The sequence below is a fragment of the Macrobrachium rosenbergii genome, chromosome 1, assembly GCF_040412425.1.
Source record: "Macrobrachium rosenbergii isolate ZJJX-2024 chromosome 1, ASM4041242v1, whole genome shotgun sequence".
Classification (NCBI taxonomy): domain Eukaryota; kingdom Metazoa; phylum Arthropoda; class Malacostraca; order Decapoda; family Palaemonidae; genus Macrobrachium; species Macrobrachium rosenbergii.
The window spans coordinates 23518895-23541590 of NC_089741.1; the positions used below are offsets into that span (position 1 = coordinate 23518895).

The 22696-nt window shown below is 39.1% G+C and overlaps 1 protein-coding gene across 1 annotated transcript in view; it reads right to left on the reverse strand.

The window, feature by feature from the left end:
- The window catches only part of LOC136841568 (sestrin-2-like), a 110033-nt gene extending 93475 nt beyond the window's left edge, over window positions 1–16558 (reverse strand). Inside the window, exon 1 of the mRNA XM_067108597.1 lies at window positions 16176–16558. Within this exon, the coding sequence (XP_066964698.1) occupies window positions 16176–16202 (27 nt within the window). The 5' untranslated portion in view covers window positions 16203–16558. The remainder of the gene's footprint in view (window positions 1–16175) is intronic.
- Window positions 16559–22696: the final 6138 nt, after the last annotated feature.

Here is a 22696-nt window from a genome sequence, read left to right on the forward strand (position 1 = left end):
TAGTTGGCGACGTAATGAGTACATACGCTAAGTTAGACTTCAGGAAATCTAAAGTAATATGCTCTTAAAAGGCACCCTAGAATTATGAGAGCATAAGGAATTAAGTCAGCATAATGAGTAAATCCTAACACCACTAATTCCCACACCAAACCACCTCAAAAACTAATTGCATCAGATACCCAACTTTCTTTAAAATGCTGAAAATAAAAAAAAATATCAAAAAGGGTAAATTCTGTAAATTTCCCGTAGCTCTAGAAGCGAAAAGAAAAAAAAACCTACGATAAGGACAGATTGCAAAATTTCCTGTTCGCCTCGCGTGAACAATATCCACTGTGGCACAATGGTGGAAAACTGACGCTTCCTTGGTACACCGAAAATTTTTTACTTTTGGTAAAACCCCTTAACCAACTGGTATATATACACGAGTGTTTGAAAAAGGTACTTTTCTCATTTCTTTCTTGACGTATCAGGTAAAATGATGTACAGAACATTTATACATACAAACTTATTAACGGCTTTAACACGAGCATAAAAAATTGCAGTACAATCCCCACTTAAGGCAAATGCACGTTCCGAAAACCTCACATTGACTCAGAGATTGCAATTTGACGGTTAAAATCAAATTAGTATTGCCATTTAGACTTTAATTTTGACTTGACCAACCAGCGCACAAACGAACACTCTCGCTGTTGCTAACGAGAGACAAAGAGAAAGGGAAGAGGAGGGGGAGAGGAAGGAGAGAGGCACAGGCAGGGAGGACCAGAATACAAATGGACACCATAAACCGTACTGGGACCATGAAAACGAAACGAGAGAAGAATGAGCAAATGCAGCAAGGATCAAACGCCAACACATCCGACACCCATTCTAAAAAGTGATTGCGAAGTCGCCTGGCACTGCCTTTCCAATGGCATATATAAAAAAAAATCTGTCGATGGTGCTACGTTTCATTACTGGTGGCCAGCCGTATCTGCCTACGGCTCAGCCCAGGTTCACAATCCGGCTGGCACATACAGACAGAGAGAGAGAGAGAGAGAGAGAGAGAGAGAGAGAGAGAGAGAGAGAGAGAGAGAGAGCTGATAAAGCATGATTCACTCACTTCCCTGTGAGTCACTGGCAGGAGGCAGGCAGGACACCGCACACACACAAACAATGGCATACCTAACCCTAGCTTGTATTTACCAGTATGCAGGAGGCACATATCATATTTCATTCCGGTTCTCTCCATCTGGTCTGTGACTAAAACGCCAAATCACAATCGGCAAACATTTCATTCATGAGTTCCGGAAAAGAGAGAGAGAGAGAGAGAGAGAGAGAGAGAGAGAGAGAGAGAGAGAGAGAGAGAGAGAGAGAGAGAGAGAGAGTCGTCCGCACGTTGCTGTATGTGTCATCCCAGCTTTTCTGCGGACGGATATCAAATAAAAGGATATGGTCTTTTGCTCAATCTAAACTTGCGGTCACGGCACCTTCACTTAATGTGGGGCTCTCTTTCCAAAGTTTCCTGAAAATTCTTCTTCACTATCAGTCTTAAAACTATTCATAGGGGAGACGTGGGCAATACAAATTTCTTGAGTGTGGCTGCTAATACAGTAATTACATTACACATTGTAGAGGACTTTTCATCACTTGCACATGATGTGGGTTTGTGTCCCCGTGTTTCTTTATTACTAAAATATATATAATATATTACTCTTGAGATAGATAGGGTCCCATATATGCATTTATGGTAAACATTGTCATCCTAAAGTCAACTCCCAAACAGATTCTGAATCTCAAGTAATCTGGGAAAAACTAAACAGAGGAATGCACTCTTCACGAAGCAAGATGACACCTAACTCCCTTAGAAGCAGAGGGGAAATCACCTCGGCCGTATTCCCCCAGGCAGTCTGGCAGGAGAAGCACTTCGGTGAAAACAACAAGAATTCGAGTCATGTCTGGTGTCACGTCAGGAGGGGGAAGAACACAGGAGTCGTTAGGAAAGAATGAACTCGACCTCAGGAATCGCACGAGGTGAGTTATGAAGTCCTGCTTGGGAATGACGAAGAAGAAAGTTTTGATTGCAAAAACTTTCGGCTGTCAACAAGGTACATGACAAGAGGAGGAATGATCTAAGTAATGAGAATGAAAGGCTAATAATGCGGCTGACCCCACACACTGATGGGATACAAATCATCTGACTTATATTCTGACATTTCTCTGGAAAAACGAAACTATTTCTTAAAAGATTTTGCAAACTGATCGCTCAGTATTCTCCTCGATCTCGGTTTTAATATTCTGGAGAGTGTGTTAAGCTCCTCGTTTTCAGAGATTGAAAAGTATTTTGTTTTTTAAATATCCAGAACTGTAATCCACAGACAAGTACCATCCAGTGAACGTAAGTTCTGGACATTAAAAAACAAAATACTTTTCAATCTCAGAAAACGAGGAGCTTAACACTCTCTCCAGAATATTAAAACCCAGATCGAGGAGAATACTGAGCGATCAAGGACTAAGATTACGAGGAAAAGCTACTGAACGACGAGAAAACGACAGGGACCGAAAACGGGCCTCCAAAAAAAGAGAAATAAAACCTTATTCACAAACATAATCAACTTGGGGTATATACATAAAAACTAATTGCAATTGTTACAGCAAGCAAAAATGTAAACGGGGATAAAAGCATAGCAGGTGGAGGACAATTAAAAAAGCTCATTTCTGAGAAGAAATTGAGTGAGAGAAACGCCAGGAAATGAAATGCAGTTGCGACATAAGGCTGGCAAAGAACTACACGGGGCTGACCATGAGATAAATACACGAATTAGTATACGAGAGAGGCAGGTCACTGAAAAGGCAAGGAGGAATAATAAGCAATACAAGGCCGGCAATCGAAATGAGAATTGCCGATTAGTTACACCCTCCCATACAAGCGGCACTGCATAAGATTGTGTAATACGGCAGTGGAGCCATCTTCCATTAGAATACATATTAGCTTTTTCTACAGAACTCTATTTTTGTGAAATCAATCTAACGAAATTATAAAAAAAAAAGGTGTGGGGAGGGGAGGGGAGGAGAGGGGAGCGGAGGAGAGAGGAGGGGTGAGGGTAGGTGGCAAGGTGATAAAGAACAATGAGCCCGAGCCCTTATAGAGGCCTGGACTATAAAGGGAAGATGCTGAAGGAGTGGGGGCTTTGATTACCAATGAAAACAACTAATCCGAGATACGGTTTTATATCAACCGTAAGAAAGTTTTGGATAAACCGAAAATCAAGTCACTGGTACATTTGATGAAAGCCAATGCTTTACAGGTTGCTCATAAGAGGGCAGAGGCAAGGGACAATCCATTATGCGCAATTGTCCAATACCCTACAAATATGATCAGTGCCCAAGCAACCTTATCACGAAAGCAAGGACCACGGAAATCCAGGCAGGGGCTGCTGCTGATGGCTCAGCAGGTAGACCTGCAATTCCTAGCTCAGTAAGGTCATGTTGCCAGCGAAATCTACTCAAACCATGAGCCGGGCTCGAACTCGGAACCACCGCACTCTGAATACCAGGCAAAACCAAGCGAGCTACCGCGAAGAAATGTTACAACATTAAACTGAAGAAAGTTATGGGTAAAAATGAAAGATTTTCTGTAAAGCTGTAGATACTTTTTGGTATGCAAGCAGGTCGACCCAAGTCATACAACGTTACCCAAGTATAGCGTTAGGATTTTGTTTTTCGGAGATGATTCAATAACAACCGAAGATATAGACATTTTTCATTCTTGGTAAAACTGAGGAAAGTAGAAAGTACAAAAAACAAGGAGAAAGTTATGGGTAAAAATGAAAGATTTTCTGTAAAGCAGTAGACATTTTTTATTTTTGGTAAAACTGCGGAAAGTAGAGTGAAAAAAAGTTATAGGTAAAAATGAAAGATTTTCTGTAAACCAGTAGACATTTTTTATTTTTGGTAAAACTGCGGAAAGTAGAGTGAAAAAAAGTTATAGGTAAAAATGAAAGATTTTCTGTAAAGCAGTAGTAGACATTTTTTAAGTTTGGTAAAACTGAGGAAAGTAGAGAGTAAAAAAAAAAAAAGTTACAGATAAAAATGCAAGATTTTCTGTAAAGCAGTATATTTTTGGGGTAAAACTAAGAAAAGTAGAACGTAAAACAAACGAAAGCAATGGGCAAAATGGGTAATAATTATGTGGAACACAAGAAAGTTACGGGTAAAACGGGAGAAATTTGTGAGTAAATAGGTAGATATTCATACGTACAATATAAGACAAAGCAAAATCGAAGTAAGTTATCAGTGGAAGAAAATCCAACGAGCTGCCCTCAACACAAAAACATATTCCACCAAAATGCCCATCCGTCTTCCTGTTTTTCTTTATACAAATGTAAATTAAAAATACTATATGACTCATTTAAATACGGACTTCCAAAGACGACAACCTAGCCCGTAAAAAAAAAAAAAGTTGAAATAAAGGATTTACATATAGCAACCAAATCCTTTATTTCCACACTTCCTTACATCCTTCAACATTGTTTCCGATCAATGTAACAACCTTCCTTTAAAAAAAAAAAAAAAAAAAAAAAAAAAAAAAAAAGCCATTCATCAAGACCTCCTGATGACGAAAGAAGTATGTTAACAAATCCTAAAATCTACATTAACCGGAAGGACACAGCCAAGGGTTACCGTACTAGTCTTGTACAATACCAAGACTTGCTGTAACTTGTAACTTTCAGCAAGTTTTACAAGGATGGTGAAGCGACAAAGGGCCAATGTAGTGCCTGAAACCAAACAGAGTAAGAAAACAGAAAAGTGGTTTTTATGCTGTTTCATAGGCCTATGAATAAAAAAAAAAAACACTGTACAATCTACTTGTTTCCCTGCCTCATTCACGATAGGCTTTAGATAAACCTTTGCGTTCACGCACTGATTCTATTTCAGTGTGAAATCTGAACTGATTGGTGCTAAGACGATAAGTCACCAACGACAATGTTTTCACGCGTGAGGCTGAGACAAATGTAGGTCACAGCTCGCGGCGTGCCAAACTAGGGAATGTTTGCGTCAGTCAGTCTACAACCAGAAATACCTGGAAAGCTATACCAATGCGGTAACGTGGTTTCAAAATTCACAATCTTCCCGGCGATTTTTTTAAGTCCAAATTTATGACTTTTTCGTGTTCGTAATTTATAAGAAATTTACACCGTGTACAATTTATTTTAAATCTCTCTCTCTCTCTCTCTCTCTCTCTCTCTCTCTCTCTCTCTCTCTATATATATATATATATATATATATATATATATATATATATATATATATAATGTATATGTGTATACCAAAGGACAAAATATTGTCATCGTCATCCCTACAAAATTTCCGAAAAGTGAAATGAATAGCCATCTGTACCATATAATGCCGCTTTCGAACAAATACTTACTGTTGTTTTATCATTCTAAGCACTATCTTCATCTATGTACCAATGCAATGTATAAACGCTGCTTACACAAGGCCTGAAATGAATCCAAAATAGATGTCATGAACAAAACTCCAAAAGGTTCTCGCGGTTCCTTAATGTGAACATAGGCAACACAATGCCTCATTAACCCTTTCAGGATATAGTAGCTCGTATATTACGCTTACAAATTTCTCAGGATATTATTCCCGTCAACGTTACGGGTACAAATCTTCTCAGGATAATATTACAGATATTTCTATATACAAAATAGTCGAACTTGACCAGACTGGTGTATTAAAACAGCCAGGATAGTACTGGCATGAGAATGCCAAATCGTAACGAGATCTTACATATAAGCTTTCCTAAGTCAAGTGAGTTGTACCACGTTACTGGAGAAACTTCACTTTGTTTGGTTTTATGTACAGCCCTCCACAGGGATAATTCCCTCTCTGGCGGGCCCTTGTACGTTTTCAAAATAAGATGCTTCTCATATTTTATAATTGTCTTCCAGTGTTTTCTCGTCAGTATCGTAACTCCTGCAGGATAGGAGAGTCTTTAGTTCCTTTTTAAATTTGCACTCTTCTTCTATGCTCTTCACTTCAACTTTAGTCTTAGGAATAATACCGACGATAAATGTGAAACAACGTCTGGTTTTTAAAATTTGACAAAGTTTAAATCAATTTTGTGGAAGTCTCCGAGGTAACTCCTATCAAAATGTTCGCTAATTAAAAACAAGTGAAGAGTGCGCCGAAGTTTCTTCGGCGCAATCGAGTTTTCTGTACAGCCGCTACATCGTATAATCAAGGCCACCGAAAATAGATCTATCTTTCGGTGGTCTCGGTATAATGCTGTATGGGCCGCAGTCCATGAAAATTTTACCACACCCCGGTGGTGGCCCGTCATATATCGTTGCCAGACGCACGATTATGGGTAACTTTAACCTTAAATAAAATAAAGCTACTGAGGCTACAGGGCTGTAATTAGGTATGTTTGATGACGGTGGGGTGTGGATGATCCACATACCAATTTGCAGCCCTCTAGCCTCAGTACTTTTGAAGATCTGAGGGCGGAGAGAAAAAGTTCGGACGGGCAGACAAAGCCGGCACAACAGTTTTCTTTAAGGAGAAAAAAAAAAAAAAAAAAAAAAAAAACAAGAAATCATTGTTTTTAACTTATGCTACTAAGAATCTCTGCAAACCTTCTACACATCGTCAGATCTGCCTCCAAAAGACACCAGCACATTTTTTCACTCACCTTCAACGCTTCCTCCATACTTATTCAACGTTCTCCCAACTAACCCTCTCGTCAAAGATACTTGAACCTAGCCCAAGTAGAGTAAACTTGATAACTTAATAAAATATACGGACTAACATACTCTGCTAAAAAAAAAAACCCTGGGCTATCCTCACTTAAAATCAAAGGCACAAATAAATCAAAATATAAAATTGTTCAAAACCAAATGAACTTCTAACTATAAAAAAAAATAGAACCCTCTACTATTAACTGGTTACCTTCACTCAAGTACTTGTTTTGAAGTTATCCCACACACACCCTGTAGGCTCTGACATTTTCCATGATACAAAATCAAATATAAAGATAACTTAATCAGTAAAAAATTGTTAAAAAATCGCAAGTTTTCTGACAAAACAAAGGGATCAGGTTGCAGGTCCTATCATCACACCTAGTCCTAGTTCCACGTTTATATGGACACGCAAAAAATACCTCATTACTTAAGGAAAGCAACAAACTCGAAGTCTCTTTCTGCGAAATGGATATAATTAACCTAACACACACAAAACGCTAAAATTTACTCCAATTGTCACTTTAACTCAGGCACCGCCTTTGTTTTAAAAGGAAATAAAATTCAACTGCCCCCTACGTTATCTTAAAAAAGGAGCTCACTTCATTCGTGTTTGCACTGAAACGGAACTCAACCTGGGCCACCCCTCACCCCAAGGTTTATCTTCAAAAGGAATTTCCTTCAACACACACGTAAGTGTCAACAATGCATTTCTCATTAAAAAAAGAAACGATCTAAACCTCTAAAAATAAAACAAATGAAAGGGAGAATAACAAAAGACAAATACCACTAAAGGTCGACTTTATGCACAGCCAGCCAGAAATATGACTGTATCGGTATTCACGTCACTCGTACTAAAATTATCAAACAGTTTTAGGAATTATCAATGAATGGTCCTCCGTTGCGTCATGAACAGTCAACAGTTTATTTTAGCTTAATGTATTACTGATCGCGCGCTACAATTTGCACTTGCATTTCTCATACTCTTTTATACTTTTCAGAAAGTTGTGTTCGCCACGGATCTGAAGAATGCGCATAATTCGTGATATACATTTTTAAGAAGTTATTCCTACTTTTATTGCTACATACCACGTACACATTTATCTGACTGTATGATTATCTTTTATTTGTTCTATATGTGACATATTTCCCAACAAACAAAGTATTCTGTGCTCACACTCAGCAAATTATTTACCCTTTTCTGTATCTATATGGTAGCCCACTTTCAATCATAACAACTGATAAAGTGTAACTGCTCACTAAAAGATTTAAATGAGACTTGAATTCCGGGCAGGTGCTGCACCGTTAAAACATGATAATAAAATGCCATAAATCTATTTGGAAGGTCATGGCTGTAATTTATTAATACACAAACAGCTAAGCTCTCGGGGCGAGTCTAATTTGCGAAACGAATGATCAACCATCTAAACCTTGGATCATGCCCAGGCCTGAGTAACGTGGCCTTCCATAATTTTTGTCTTAGAAAAGCTACGTTCCCTTGGAATGCTCGAAGCGCGCGATCCTTTCGTAGCCTATTCATTTAGCCTTCTTTTTTTCATTACAGATAATTTGTGAATTTTTACTGTTATTCGTGTATAATAACATGTGTGTGGTTTTTTTTACATTCGCCGATTCTATATAATAATAATAATAAGCCAATTAACACTAACAAGACTCTGCTGTAGTTCCCTCAATCTGTGTGAGGAATTGAGTCAAGTAGCATTTCCTTGTCAGCGGCCCTACCCTACGTATCCACAGTATGTCTGTTAAGATTATAAGTCTAAAACTGGGAGATAAACAATCCTGACCTACGTCAAATGCAAATAATAAAAACTACACTAAAATCACCGCATCTTGACAAAATTAAAACATGACTGACTACTTCTACAAGTTACTTGTTAACCTAATCTGCCGTTGCAACGACTACAGACGAAAGACTCGCCGTTAGCTATTTTTGATCAACAAATCTGAATTGGAGCTTAGGCTGATAGGCCTAAAGGCCTCTGAACACCTTTTTCCAGAAGTTTTGCAGCCAACCGGAACCCAAAGGTTAATCCCGTCATCCACCAACTAAAAACTCTGAAGGAAAAGCTAACCGCTAGATCTACCGTCCAATCTCCGAGACAGAAAATTCAAGCTGTTATTCGGAGTGCAACTGGTTACACTAGAACGAAACTCATCACACAAGCTTCGTAACTGAAGGGCAGGTGACGCAAGAGATCAAGGAAAAAAAACACTCAGCTGTCAGTCTAAGATACTTCTCAGTATATGATGACGTTCGTCCCAAGACTTAATAAAAATAATAAAACAAAAAAACAATGAACCAGATTAGCTGAAAGCATCACCACCTACGCCTACCTTGAACATCAAAACACAGCTAATTTTAGATTAGCACGACGTCAGGTCCACCTGCTACTATGAAAAAAAAATAATGGGAAACCTTTGATGCGAATTACATATACAAAAGGACTATTGTTATTGCAATGTGGTTCTAATCAATGGCTGACCAGACAAAAGAAAATCCTTTCATGGCAAACGACAAATAGGGTCCGTATTTCTGCTTCGGTCGGCGAATCTCCATATTCCAACGGACAAAGAAGGCACACACAATCTACTGTAGGCGCCCAGGCATCGCTCACCAGGGGAGCCGCCTCCGTCGATAAATCGTTTCTGTTGCCTCATCCCGAGTGCATCAAAGAAATGGTTTCAACGGTCTCTCTTGGATTCACACCACTAAAACACTAACAAGACTAGGCCTATGGACACGGAAATTCATTCCCCTAAGACATTCATCTGAAAGGTTTAGAGAGGGACAGAGAGAAAGAGGGAGAGAGAGACATTCTAACGGTAGGCCTTTACTAAAACCCGCTAGTCTAGACTCACCAACCAGCTGTAGCATAACCCCCAGGACCCACCAACCCCCTAGAGCTCCCATCCTTGCAAGTGTATAGGCCTATCCCCCACTAGACAACCACATTCACTGTCTGGGAAGAACATAAACCACAGAGAGGAACGGGGGAAATTAAACCTTACAGCATACCCTACAAGGATCACACTGGCTCGCAACGGAGTCGCATGCTACACCCTAGATACAAAAACAAAACGACATATTGATATATTTCCCTCAAAGACCCACTCAGCGAAACCCCCCCCCCCTCTCTCCCTCAGCTCCTGTCTCGAAAAGCCGGAAAGAAGGGTCGAGAGAGAGAATAATGGCTAGCAGAGGGCCACTTAGTATGGGAAATTATAGGGTTGTTGATGGCATACGCACTCGGTCCAACACGGTTAGTTTAGCTGCCGACTCATCTGCCGAACAAAGAGGCTATGTAACTGATTAGGTTGGCTACCGAGTTTGGAAGTATCCACGCCAATTTAATACACTCAAAGGAATCTTATCTTTAAACGATGGCTATTACCGACGTTTCCCGCCTACTGATAGCACTTCAACACTTTCAGCCCACTAGCATCACTTGAAGAAGTCACAGTCTTAGCCACAAAAAAATTGAGCCTAACCCATTCCTGCTGCGTTCCGTCTTTCGACGTCACTTGTCTAGGCCCCTTAGAAACTACAAACCTACCGCTGGCTATTACTGGAATCACAAATTCAAAGTTCTAATAATATCTCTAGCTTGACATTACTCACCACTCAGATTTCTAGCTCCCTGACATTGCTCAATAAAAAGGTAACCCCTTTCCAAAACTGTCAACCATTACTATTCATTCAAGTTTACATAAATTACTTCACAGACAACTACGAAATTTCTACCTTGCTGACATTTTTAATGTAAACCTTGCGACCTTGAAGGATACAGAAATTTCCAGTTTATTATTAACATTACTAAACTCAAACGTAGGCTATACAAAGAATGCTACCGTTACTTAAATTTCTCGCTTACTGGCCTAAGAAACTACACCTCAAAGATGCGTTCTAAAAACCTGACATCGTCTCGACGCTCAAAATTACCTCTGCGAAATCATCATCAAATCATTTCCAGCTAAACAGTCAATTTCTAATATGAGTGACTGCTTTAGACTAGCGACGTAACGAGTACTCAACTCCTAAAAGACATTGATAATCAAATACCATTACTGACACTACTCACGGGTGTTACCGGACATAGCCTTATGACGAGCTGTAAAAGTATATAAACTTTGCTCGTTACTCAGATCACTTTTAGCCAAAACTGTCCATTATTTACGTGTTAAATGACGAGATTATTGAATCTGGCTATTAACACGTGTTCGAACGAGCGTATGCTGCAATGCAGTCAAGTAAATCTTTCTCTTGTCCTATAAGTGAGCTTCACTATAGTGCCAAAACGAAATAGGGAGGACGATCAGAGGTCGTATATAGGCCCTAATATTATGACCCTGAACGATATACATTACTAATATAACCATAAATAACCATGAATCCTCATAAGAAGAACATTTTACAAAATGCGGATATCAAAATATTTTCATCCAAGGATTGTATTCGAACCCAGAATAGTAAAACTTTTCATATATATATATATATATATATATATATATATATATATGTGTGTGTGTGTGTGTGTGTGTGTGTGTGTGTGTGTGTGTGTGTGTGTGTAAGTAACACTCTAAAGAACCCTCACTTTGCATCTAGACAAAGGCTCGTCAGCAGCTAATCGGACACCCTACTTACACTGTCCATTCACTTGCATCTTCTATTTCACCATTAAAATGACTGGGGCGCTGAACAGTTAGTTAGCTTCCTAATTAAATGGAATTTTCTCATCTAATACTGAGGTAATACCCGAAATGAATGGTGTTTGAAGTTCCTAGCGTACGAACAAGATGCAGCATTGGTCGAGGATAGTGAAGGTAAACCACAGAAACGTGAGAGATTCTGAGCGTGATTTCAGTAACCTGGCATCATAAAACAGTAGTTTTGAGAAAGGCACCTTAGTATCACACAAAAAAAAATATATAATGGGGGTGGGTATTCAAAAATGCTGAGTCTATAAAAAATAATTATGAGTGTAATACCTCAGGATATAAGATAGGATAAAAGATTTCTTACTGAATACACTATCTGATACCAATCTACATCAATTAGACTGGTAACACGATTGATTGACCACGGTATTTGACGTCATACCTCCCTCTCCGCCAATATTAAAAAAAAAAAAAACTCCAGGATCCCATGCTAATCCATATCAAGATCCATTCTCCGCTCTCGTACAGTTTCATTGGAAGCCATCAGATAAAAATCCATTACCCTTCAAGAATCAAAATTCTCGTGCCAGCATCTCGATGTGTGCTCATTCACAAGACATTGTTTAAATTTATTGGGGGGGGAGGGGGAGAAGGATGTGCAAACCCACCGGACAGCTCACCTAACCAGCAAACAGACACCAATTAAGTTATTCATGCAGCTTACCTCCTGTATATTAAGTCTTCAATATCCTAATAATGATCTCGAAGATTGTAATAATATGTAAAATCCAATTTTAATCAGAAGCAATATACGTATTTCATCCATATGTAAGACAATCATGCATACACAATTTTATGTGAGCATGCATACATGCAAAGCCTACATAATACGAGACAAACACATCAGTACATTCTAAAAATAACAGCAGCACAATCGCGCCCGTATTAGCTCTACTGTACGCCTTACCCTCGAGATGTGGCTTCAGCGTTACCTTTCCGTTTCTCAACTTCAGTAATCTGGGATAAGTACGCCACCCCCGTGCCTATATCAGTATACCTTTGCTTCTTGGTAAGTTTTGTTTTATATCAGTATATCCTTGCTCTTTGTTAAGTTTTGTTAAGTACATGCCGCGCAATTAAATACAAGTACATTAGTTACTACCAAATAAAGAAAACTACCAATAAGAAAACAAGTGAGCATACCCACTAAGTCGTATATTCTGCCCATCCTAATCTGGGCGATGTTGGAACAAGGCACCAGTTGTGATTCTGGTCAAAACTAGATATTGTTACATGTCGTGTCCTTCAGGCAATGTGAGAGAAAAAAAGGAAAACTTATTCATTTGATACAGCCTATCTAAAACACAATCACGTCCAATAAAAATAAGAAACAAGTCACAGTTCTGGCAAACCACGAAAGGAAAACCAACAGCCGGTTCCATGGTTTATAATCTAGTCCCGGACTATGAAGACTTAGCTGGTCGGGTCACAAGGTACGTAACGTCCGTCGCACAGCCTGGTTTTGTTACCATAAATATTCCTGGCCAGGTCCCCGTGGTATCACTTAGGGATACCATCGACATTACCCACGCCGATGCAGAATGATCTTATCTATTAATATTTAGGTCTAGTTTGTGTCAGGTATCTGTGAGCGCTGCCGGTAAGTGCCAGTCGTTCACTGGGAGAAGATGCGGGGGGGTTGGGCGGGGGAGGGAGGAAAGGACGGGAAACCATACCCTCGTGAGGCAGTAGTTTCTTCCTCTCTGACGATAGCGCGGTTCTCCTGTACAGTAGTCAAAAGCAAATCGGTATGCCATTTTCCTTCACTGTCATCCTCTTGGTTTTTCATTGGTACGCCCTCCTGTCTATCTGTTCTCATTCGGTTCACATTCATCTGTCAGTTACAAATGATAGATCTCTTACACAACTTGTTCTTCCTATATCACGATTTCTTCCCCTCAGTCATTTTGCAAACTTAACTTGGGTCGAGTTATTACTGGTCAAGATAGGAGCCACCTGCCAGTGGTGGAAAATATCAAGCGACGCCCAATTCATAAACATTCAAACATTACTTAAAATAGAAATTCATTGGCTGTAAAACGCTCATGCTACGATGCTCGAATTGTTTAGTTATAACTTTCTAAAGGGTATTTATCCATATCAGCAATAATATCCCTTAATAATTCTAAACGTACAGCGTCCGGAATGCCAAATCGACTTCAGAATTCTTCTAATTAATAGACAATTTAGTAGAGTTCCTGGCATGTACTGAGCGTTAAATATTCTTTTATTCTACTCTTATTGTACTGTACATGTTGCACTACCTACTTGTCAAAGTTCTGCGGAATCCGACAAAACCAAAATGCTCTGGCTAGTGATAAACGTGACATGCCACACACACAACATACAAATAAAAAAAAACCTACAGGGGAATGGAGCCAACACCAGCCCTCTTGGAAGGTGACACAAACCGCTTAGTGACTACTTTCCGCACGACAGCAGAGACGACACCCGTCGCTCCCTTATGGCAGACATGAAGTTCAAATATACAAAGACGCACCTACTGTGACCTCTCTCAACAGCTCTAACTAATTCCAATTTATCCAAGTAGTATATATAACTAAACCACCTCAATACACAAGATCTATCTTCCAACCGATGCTCACTTTTTACAAACACCGTCGTGTCTCACAGACCTTACCAACATGATGAAAAAAGAAAGCCTATTAGTACCGACAGTATGCCATTGAAGGTAAACCACGGTACTTCTCATTACTGTCAACCTTGAATCTTCCAAGTTTGGAGCGTTGTAGAAGTTTACATAATTTATTTAAGCATTTCTTCCCCCTCCACTTTTCCACCCTCAAGAGTACATAGAAATGCAAGTGCGTGTGTTAGTACGTATGTGCGGTACTGGAAGTATGCACATCGAATACGCATAAATACCTATTACACGAAGGAATCCACATGACAGCTTTTAAGACTTACCGTCGAGTAGGCTAACTTCTTTAAACATAAGCTCGGAACTGCAAAACCACTGTAAATTATTTATATGATTTTTGTATTAAAATCAAAATGAAAATTATTTTGTAACCATTACAGCAGCCAAAACGGGCTTGACAACCAGACTGCCTGCATGTCCCTTCCCATTACGAATCCGGTGGGCTTGAGAGAGAGAGAGAGAGAGAGAGAGAGAGAGAGAGAGAGAGAGAGAGAGACTATCGCTGCCGGTCCCCTTTATCTGCAACCTTCCTCTCCCTTTTTCTCTCAATCATTCCAGGGGTGCTACCTCAAATTTCTCGTCCAGATAAGCATTGCGCGCGCGCGTGCATACATGCACAAAGACACGCACCGCACACACATGTACAGTATATTTATGTGTATGTATATATAATACATATAGATGGAGAATGCGTTCAAACACGCTCTGTCATACAGGTGATAATATAAATAAAGAATACAAAGGGGAAAATACCTCACAGTTGGAAAATCATTAGCATTCGTACCCTTGCACAAAGCGCTACGCTCACTGTATCACATTTACTTAAAAACATTACAAAGTAGCGACTTTCTCTTTGTGATCATATGATCCTAGGGTACAAGCAGTTACTCGTCCCGGTATCAGTTTTATTATATATATAAAAGCTTTTCATTGTTCGATTATTTTGTCGATAAGACGTTTAAAAAAGCTTTTCATGACACACACACACACACACACACACACACACACACATATATATATATATATATATATATATATATATATATATATATATATATATATATATATATATATATACTGTATATGGACACGAAATGCTTTCCAAGTAGAAAAGTATTCGACGACTATTACTATCAATAGACGTCTTATCCATAAAAAAAAAATCGAACAATCGATATATTGTAAATGTTTTCCTAACGCATCATCTTCACCGTGAGAAAAATTCAACAGCAGTAACTTGGCTATTGGTTTCTAGGCATTACATAGCAACAAGGTCACCCCACCAACACCGGCTTCCTCGTCCAATGCTCATGTGATGTTTCCCCTTCTCTTGTTTTCAAGGTAATTATCATCATTGATTCGGCGGTTTCACCGCGAAGTGGTCGAGAGACAGTTCTTCCTCCATTAGACTAAGTCTAGGCCTGTTGCGAGTACCTACTAAACTAGCCTTATTTAAATGAAAATGTTAAAACACTGAATATGAGAGGGGTGAATAAAAAAAAAAAAAGATACACAGCATAACAAATACGCTGGACATGAATACACCCTATAGGACTACGTTTAAGTACACGAATTACCAGCATCCAGTAAGAAATCTCACACGAAACAAATTTCGAACATGCAATTAAAAGCTAGAAACAAATAGGCGAGAAGTTGATAAAACAATGGGACAGCCTCGGAGAGCAAGAGAGAAGAGGGGCGCGCGCGCGAGCGGTGTCACAAAAGAGAGTGAAGAGGAGCCAGGAGCAAGAGGATAGAATAGGCCTACAACCCGCTTGGTGACAGCGGACGGATGCCTACAATCCTCAATATCGATTCTTTCCACGGCCAATTCCGGTCAAAATATACAACCCCTTGTTACTTAACTAGCCAGTGCGGCCATGATAACCCAAACAAGCAAAACAAACATTAGAAATGCAATAGTTCTTTCCCAAGCTCGCTCTCGCTCTCTCTCTCTCCCTCCCATCATCTGACTGCCTACCTCCGTCTCTCCCTTTCGTTCTCTCCTGGTAACAACTGCGGTTAAACAAACTTGAGCACTTCCTTACCTCCACTTGGTCGACGAGGTGTCCCATGATTCCTTAAACGAAGGCGTGTGTGGATTCTACATTCAAATCTTCGTTATTTTTGCCTTTTTTGTCAGGCAGACTCCGTCAGTGTACAGAAAATTCGCAAAGGGTTACAAAAGCGCCTTTCAGCTTCGGCAGGCGTGAGCTTCGATGTTCTGAGCCTTCGAGACTGTGGATGGTATATTTGCAATTAGCGTCCTAGGCCCTATACAAATTCTACTTCATGTGAAATCGATAGGGACCCCAAAAAATGATACTTCGTTCTTGGTACACTTGGTAGCCACAGCCACACACCGCCGAAGCTCAGCTGAGACTGGCTGCGAGACTTCTTTGTTTGACACCCAACAGCTGATTGGAGGATCAGCTGTTGATTTTTGCCGTTAGTCACCATGTGCTCTAACTAGATTTTGATAATGCATAAAGTCTATGCAAAATATTTAGGTATATTTATTTTATTTCTCTACCTTATACAAACATATTACACATAACAATATATCGTGAAGAAATACAATACCCTGACAAAGTATTTATCGAGTAACGTGCACCTCATAACCAGGGTCCATGACGAATGCTCCTCAGGAAAGGCGCCATCTTTAAATTACACGTGCCGCTCGGCATAAAATCAATATGTAGCTTCTAAAGGCAATATTGCTAAAGAATCGGTAGTTTCAGTCTTCATATCTACTAATCATAAACAATATAATCATTTTCGAGTCATTACAAAGTACAAAAAAGTGGAACCATTAAAGTTGATGACATATGCAACAATACATATCCCAACATTCATCTGCAGACTTAGGCATTTCAACCGGGATCTTACGTCACTGGGTACGATGTGAATTCAGCCTTTATGAACAGTATTTTAAACAAGTATCAATTCTGGCGGGTTGCAAGGGAACTTGCACTGGAAAAATAAATATATATTGGACGAACTTGTTCACATACCAGCATAAAACACAGGGCCTCAACGAACACACGCACGCACAAATCTGAGATTAACCGATATCCTGCACGTTAAACGGTAATCGCTGTCGAATTACATCGAATAGCGACATAAGACTGAACCGAACGAGCAATAATCACGTCACGCTCCTGTTTTAACGAGATTTTCGGGTGATGGAAATCAAGTGTCTGATTAGTACCTCAGAGGACAAAGAATGAATGACAAGAGAATTAATGTTTATAAAGCATGCTATCCATTTTATCTCATATCCTTCAGACTAATGTCTGCTCGTGAGTCTCAAATTGGGCAGGGTAGACCTGAACCAGTTTACCCTGCTGAGGAAGAATGAAATCGTTTTATAGACAAGGAAGGGGAAAAGAGATATTGAATTACATACGAAAAGAACAGAAAGCTACTTTTTTGTGACAACTAGGCCTAATGGCCGTTAGGGTTACATAGCGTTTAGAGCGTTGCTCTGTCGGTGGCATGGTACTAGAGCCAACTTTAAGTTGATTGCTCCGGGGGTGTGCGATTCGTAATTCCCGTTAATCAGTGGGCCCTGTAGCTGTTCAGCTAAATGCTCGGAGGAATGTAAACTCATTATCTTACATAGCACAGTAGGTAGAAAGCATGGATGGCAAGAGACGCCCCATCGAAAACAGAATGCAGTACTTGTACAACAAAGAATTCAGGTCTTGGAAATCAGAACTCTATTTCCATCAATAACAATAGAGTTTTGTACATACTCACGCGGATATTTCTGTGTTTGTTTGTTCAAGAGATGTTACACAAAGTTGTCGATGCATATGAATGAACATTAGTGAAGGAGAGGGCCGCCCATCCAAAGATTTTCATTTTTATTATTTTGGAGATGGACCCGTTCTAGGATCTGGGATTTACCTTTTTTTGTGGTGTTCGCAGAGGTATATGTTCTTAATGTTCTTTTTTTATTCGAAATTTCAACCTTTTTTGGAGACAAAATAAGAACATTCAAATCTACAATGACAATATATTATCCCAAAGCTGAACCACAGGGAGCGGTTCTATAACAGAAGCATCAGAGAGATGTAGAATTTTTTTTATTTCTTTCTATTTTTCTACATTTATCGAATTACTTCTGATTTAAATACAAACCCCTCCTGCAGTGACCGACTTTGCTTCGGTAGATACGCCCGTCTCGGTTCCAATCACCGTGAAAAAAAAAAAGGCGGGGGGGATGGAGTCCGCATTGGCTGCCAGTGTCTTCCGACAGCCGACAGCAGCTGCCATCGCCTGCCTGTTGAGATGCTGTCAAGACGTTCGCTTCTTTATCGTTGGATCTGATAGATACTTGGAGTGAGTGAATTTCATTTCTGTTTATTTTTTCCTGCCGTTGTTTTGCATATCATCTTCTGTATCTGTCTATCGCTCTGGCTGTCTCTCTTCTATCTAGCTATCTCTTAATATGTTGAATTTTCTCAGATTTTACCCGTTACTCTGTGAATATATTTCTTAAAGTAATATTTTTCATTATATTTTTCCACTTCTGCTTTCTCTGATAGAAAGGATTTTTTTTTCACAGTTCTTCCACTTCTTATTTCTCCAACAGGTATGATTTTTTGTATAATATTTAACTCTCTCTCTCTCTACATATATATATATATATATATATATATATATATATATATATATATATATATATATATATATATATATATATATATATATATATATATATATCCTGACTTATCGTATTCCAACTTTTAGGGAAGATTTTTTCGTCTTTACAGTCCTTTCTTTCCTATAATCATCTGAAAATATTATGCTCCTCCAAAGATTGTTCTGGGACGACTTTACATCAACAAGATGCTTCTTCCTTGACAATGCTTTTATCTCATGATCCTCTTTTGGATGGTCCGTGTCTTTTCACACTCAGCCACTTTCTTCTTGACACTATAATATGTAAGCATGGTTATGTTTTTTTTTTTTGGTGGGGGGGGAGGGAGTTGTTATTCTTTTCTGAGTGCTTCGGACCTCTTTTCACATTCAGTCGTAGCCTTGACATTGTTTGTGTTTTGTCCGTAACATATCCCTCGGTTGGCATTTTCCCCTATGAGCAGTTCCTCGTTGGGAGAGTCGGTAGAGTTGTGGGCTAGCACTCGCTAGGCCCGAGTTCGAGTCTCCGGCCGGCTAATGAAGAATAAGAGGAATTTGTTTCTGGTGATAGAAATTCATTTCTCGCTGTAATGTGGTTCGGATTCCACAATAAGCTGTAGGTCCCGTTGCCGAGTAACCAGTTGGTTCTTAGCCACATAAAATAAGTCTAATCCTTCGGGCCAGCCTAAGGAGAGCTGTTAATCAGCTCAGTGGTCTGGTAAAACTATGGTATACTTAACTTTTCCCCTCATGAGCTTCGAGGGAACCTTGTGCATCTTGAGGAGACATCCCACCGAAAGCACCCTCACAAGTACCATCTACAGTACAGTACATCTAGTGGAACAAAAATCACAATGATAATTCATTACGAGAATCCCTCATTTTTTTTTTTTCTGAGGTAACATTTCAAGTGTCTGTTATGATCTAACTGGAGAGTCGTGTTCTCCTCATCTGGAATAACACACACACACACACACACACACACACACACACAAAATAATAGTTATGATAAGTGAAACAAATCCTGTACTGGCAACTTACGAAGCATGTGTGCATTTTCACGCAATCATACCAGTCATGAGTATTGTAGAACACTTACATAATGACATAATACCTATAAATAGTATCTCAAAGAGCGCAATATGGAAGATTTATTTCTTAATAAATAATATGTCAAGGGTAAGCAATATGCCTACACTTCAGTAGCACACAAGACTTAGTCAAGATTGCTGTATACACTAGCTTACTATTAGGTGGGCGGTAATCAAGTCACAGGGAAAAACGTCACAGAAAAAGTCACAATTTTGGCTAGGAAAAAATTCACAGAAAAAAAGTCACATTAATTTATGGGGGCCGGTAATAAAGTCACAAGGAAAAATTCACAATATTTCTTGGGGGTCATTATCTTTATGACATTTACAGTCTTTTGTTTATGTTTATAAGGAAACCCCCAAAGGGCTTGCACTAAACACGCCGCAAAGGTGGATGCATACCGGGTTAAAACCGGGGGACGGGTTCACTATCTAGGAAAGATTAATGTGACTTTTTTAATGTGACATTTTTTCCTGTGACTTTTTTACCTGTGATTTTTTTTTTACCTGGCTTCGACCATTAAATAATGGCGCTACTAAGCCACTACAACATTGTTTCACAAAAAACGTCGTATAGCTGTGCAACCACTATTTATTAATAAACCTTCAGAGAACGACTGTCTTTTGTCAGCCATGCAATCTAAGACTATCTGGCTCGTCATTTTAAAATAGGTCAGTAGGGCTGTTGTACAGTAGGCCGTGCGACCAGTCTTGATCTGCTGAGACATGTATGAACATGTGGTTGTAGGTTACTACCCCAGCGACTGGCAGTTCCTATAAAAAACAAATAACACCCCTGCTTTTTTTTTCTTTTGGAGGATTGGGAAACATGTTTAGTTTCAATGTCCTTCTTTGGAGTATTAAGTAAACCATACTCATAAGAATCCATATTCTTTGGAAGCTCGAATTTCAAGTTAGTGGCTCCTGTGGGGTCGTTTCACATGAATAGGGTTCATCTTCTGAACAACAAACAAACAATAATAATAATAATAATAATAATAATAATAATAATAATAATAATAATAATAATAATAATATAATAAGTAAAAAATCAACAAATATGTCACAATATTTTATGTATATAAATATACTTAAATTTACTATGTACATACATACATATACTCGTACACATATCCATATACTGATAGTATACATACTCATTATAGTATACACACTCATATGTATCTATATATATTACAACTCCAGGTAACTACGTGTAAAATGAGAATTAAAGTTTTTAAATGATTTACGCAATACATACCTATTCCTGTATATACTTTCTCTTACTAAAACAAGGAAGATTGTAATAAAATTCCAAAGTTTGCTTGTAGAGTTACAAAGGAATTATCTTAGACAAGTTAAACTGATCGGTGGAGGAGAATTGAAATTGGAATATAAAATTCTGGCCAAAGTCCAAGCGCTGGGACCCATGAGGTCATTCAGCGCTGAAAGGGAAAATGAGAGTGTAAAGGTTTGAAAGGTGTAACAGGAGGAAAACCTCCCAGCTGCACCATGAAACGATTGTTAGAAGAGGGTGCAAAGTAAGATAGAAGGAAGAGAATATGAACGGAGGTACAGTAAAAGATGGGACGCTGCAGAGAACCTTAGGGAATGCCTACAATGCACAGTGTGAAGTGCGCTGATGGCACGCTCCCCTTTCCCCCTGTAGGGATCAGTGGAGGGATGTCCGGGTATTCCTCCAGTACTTATTTTTCACCTGCGGAAAATTCAGGAATTTGATACAACTTTCTTTTTTGGAGGCTCTGGGCGGCAAAATGAGCGTTGTTCCTTTCCCTTGCTATTAGTATCATTCTTATTTCTATTAGTGATAATAGTAGTTGCTGTTACTGATGTTGCTTTAGTGATATCATCATCATTGTTAGTACCTCATATTTATTTTGATGGCCTTTAGGCTTCTTCCATTTTAGAGCAGCTAAACTAGTCTAGGCATCTTCGCTTTGCTTAGCCTCCTCTAGCTGAAGTGTAGACTATGTTAGGATACGGACCTAATTTGGCCATGATTTCTGTGAGTAGTCTTTGGCCAGTTTTCTGTAATTAGGCCAGATAAAATCAGAAAGAGAAGCCCTACCATACTAGGCTAACATTATCCTATATAGTCAAAATAAGTCTGGATGCGAGCAGCCTGTTTGTGCAGTTAGGTTAGAGTTTGCTAAACTATGGTAGTTTGGTTGTGTATAGTAGTGTAGCCTTGGTCTGAATTAATACTTTAGGTAATGGCTTAGGTCTGTGCTCAAGTCCGTGTTGGGTAGGTCCCCTAGGCCCAGCTGGGATTAATAGAGTACAGGGTTAGGCTATAATCCACCGCTGATGACCAAATTAAGGACAAGCTTCTCAAAACAGAGTAGTTATAAATGTTTAAAAAAAAGGATTTCAATTAACAACAGAATCTAGGAATCATACCTATAATATCACTGCCCGTGTTGACTTCTACCACTAGAATACTATACACCGCATCTTAGCTACCTTGTAAACTATGCCAGCAAAGTATGCCAACTATGTACCGAAGAAGGATGGTGAATTCTCATGTACCCAGTATTTTATGCCGTTATTCCTTTTATAAGTCTGCAAAGCCTTTCGAAAAGCTGTTGGCCGGTATGCACGTAAAAGAACCTATTTAACTATATGTATGTATGCAGACTTGCAGGACGTTGAATATAAATGTATCGTACAAACATACAGAAACGTAGCTCAGGAACAAGAGATTACACAAAAGCATACGCACTCGTGTATATGTGTGTATACAAGGAAATTTAAGAACTTGGAAGGGACATGTGCAATCAAGTTTATAGACAATGATGACCTAGGCAGCA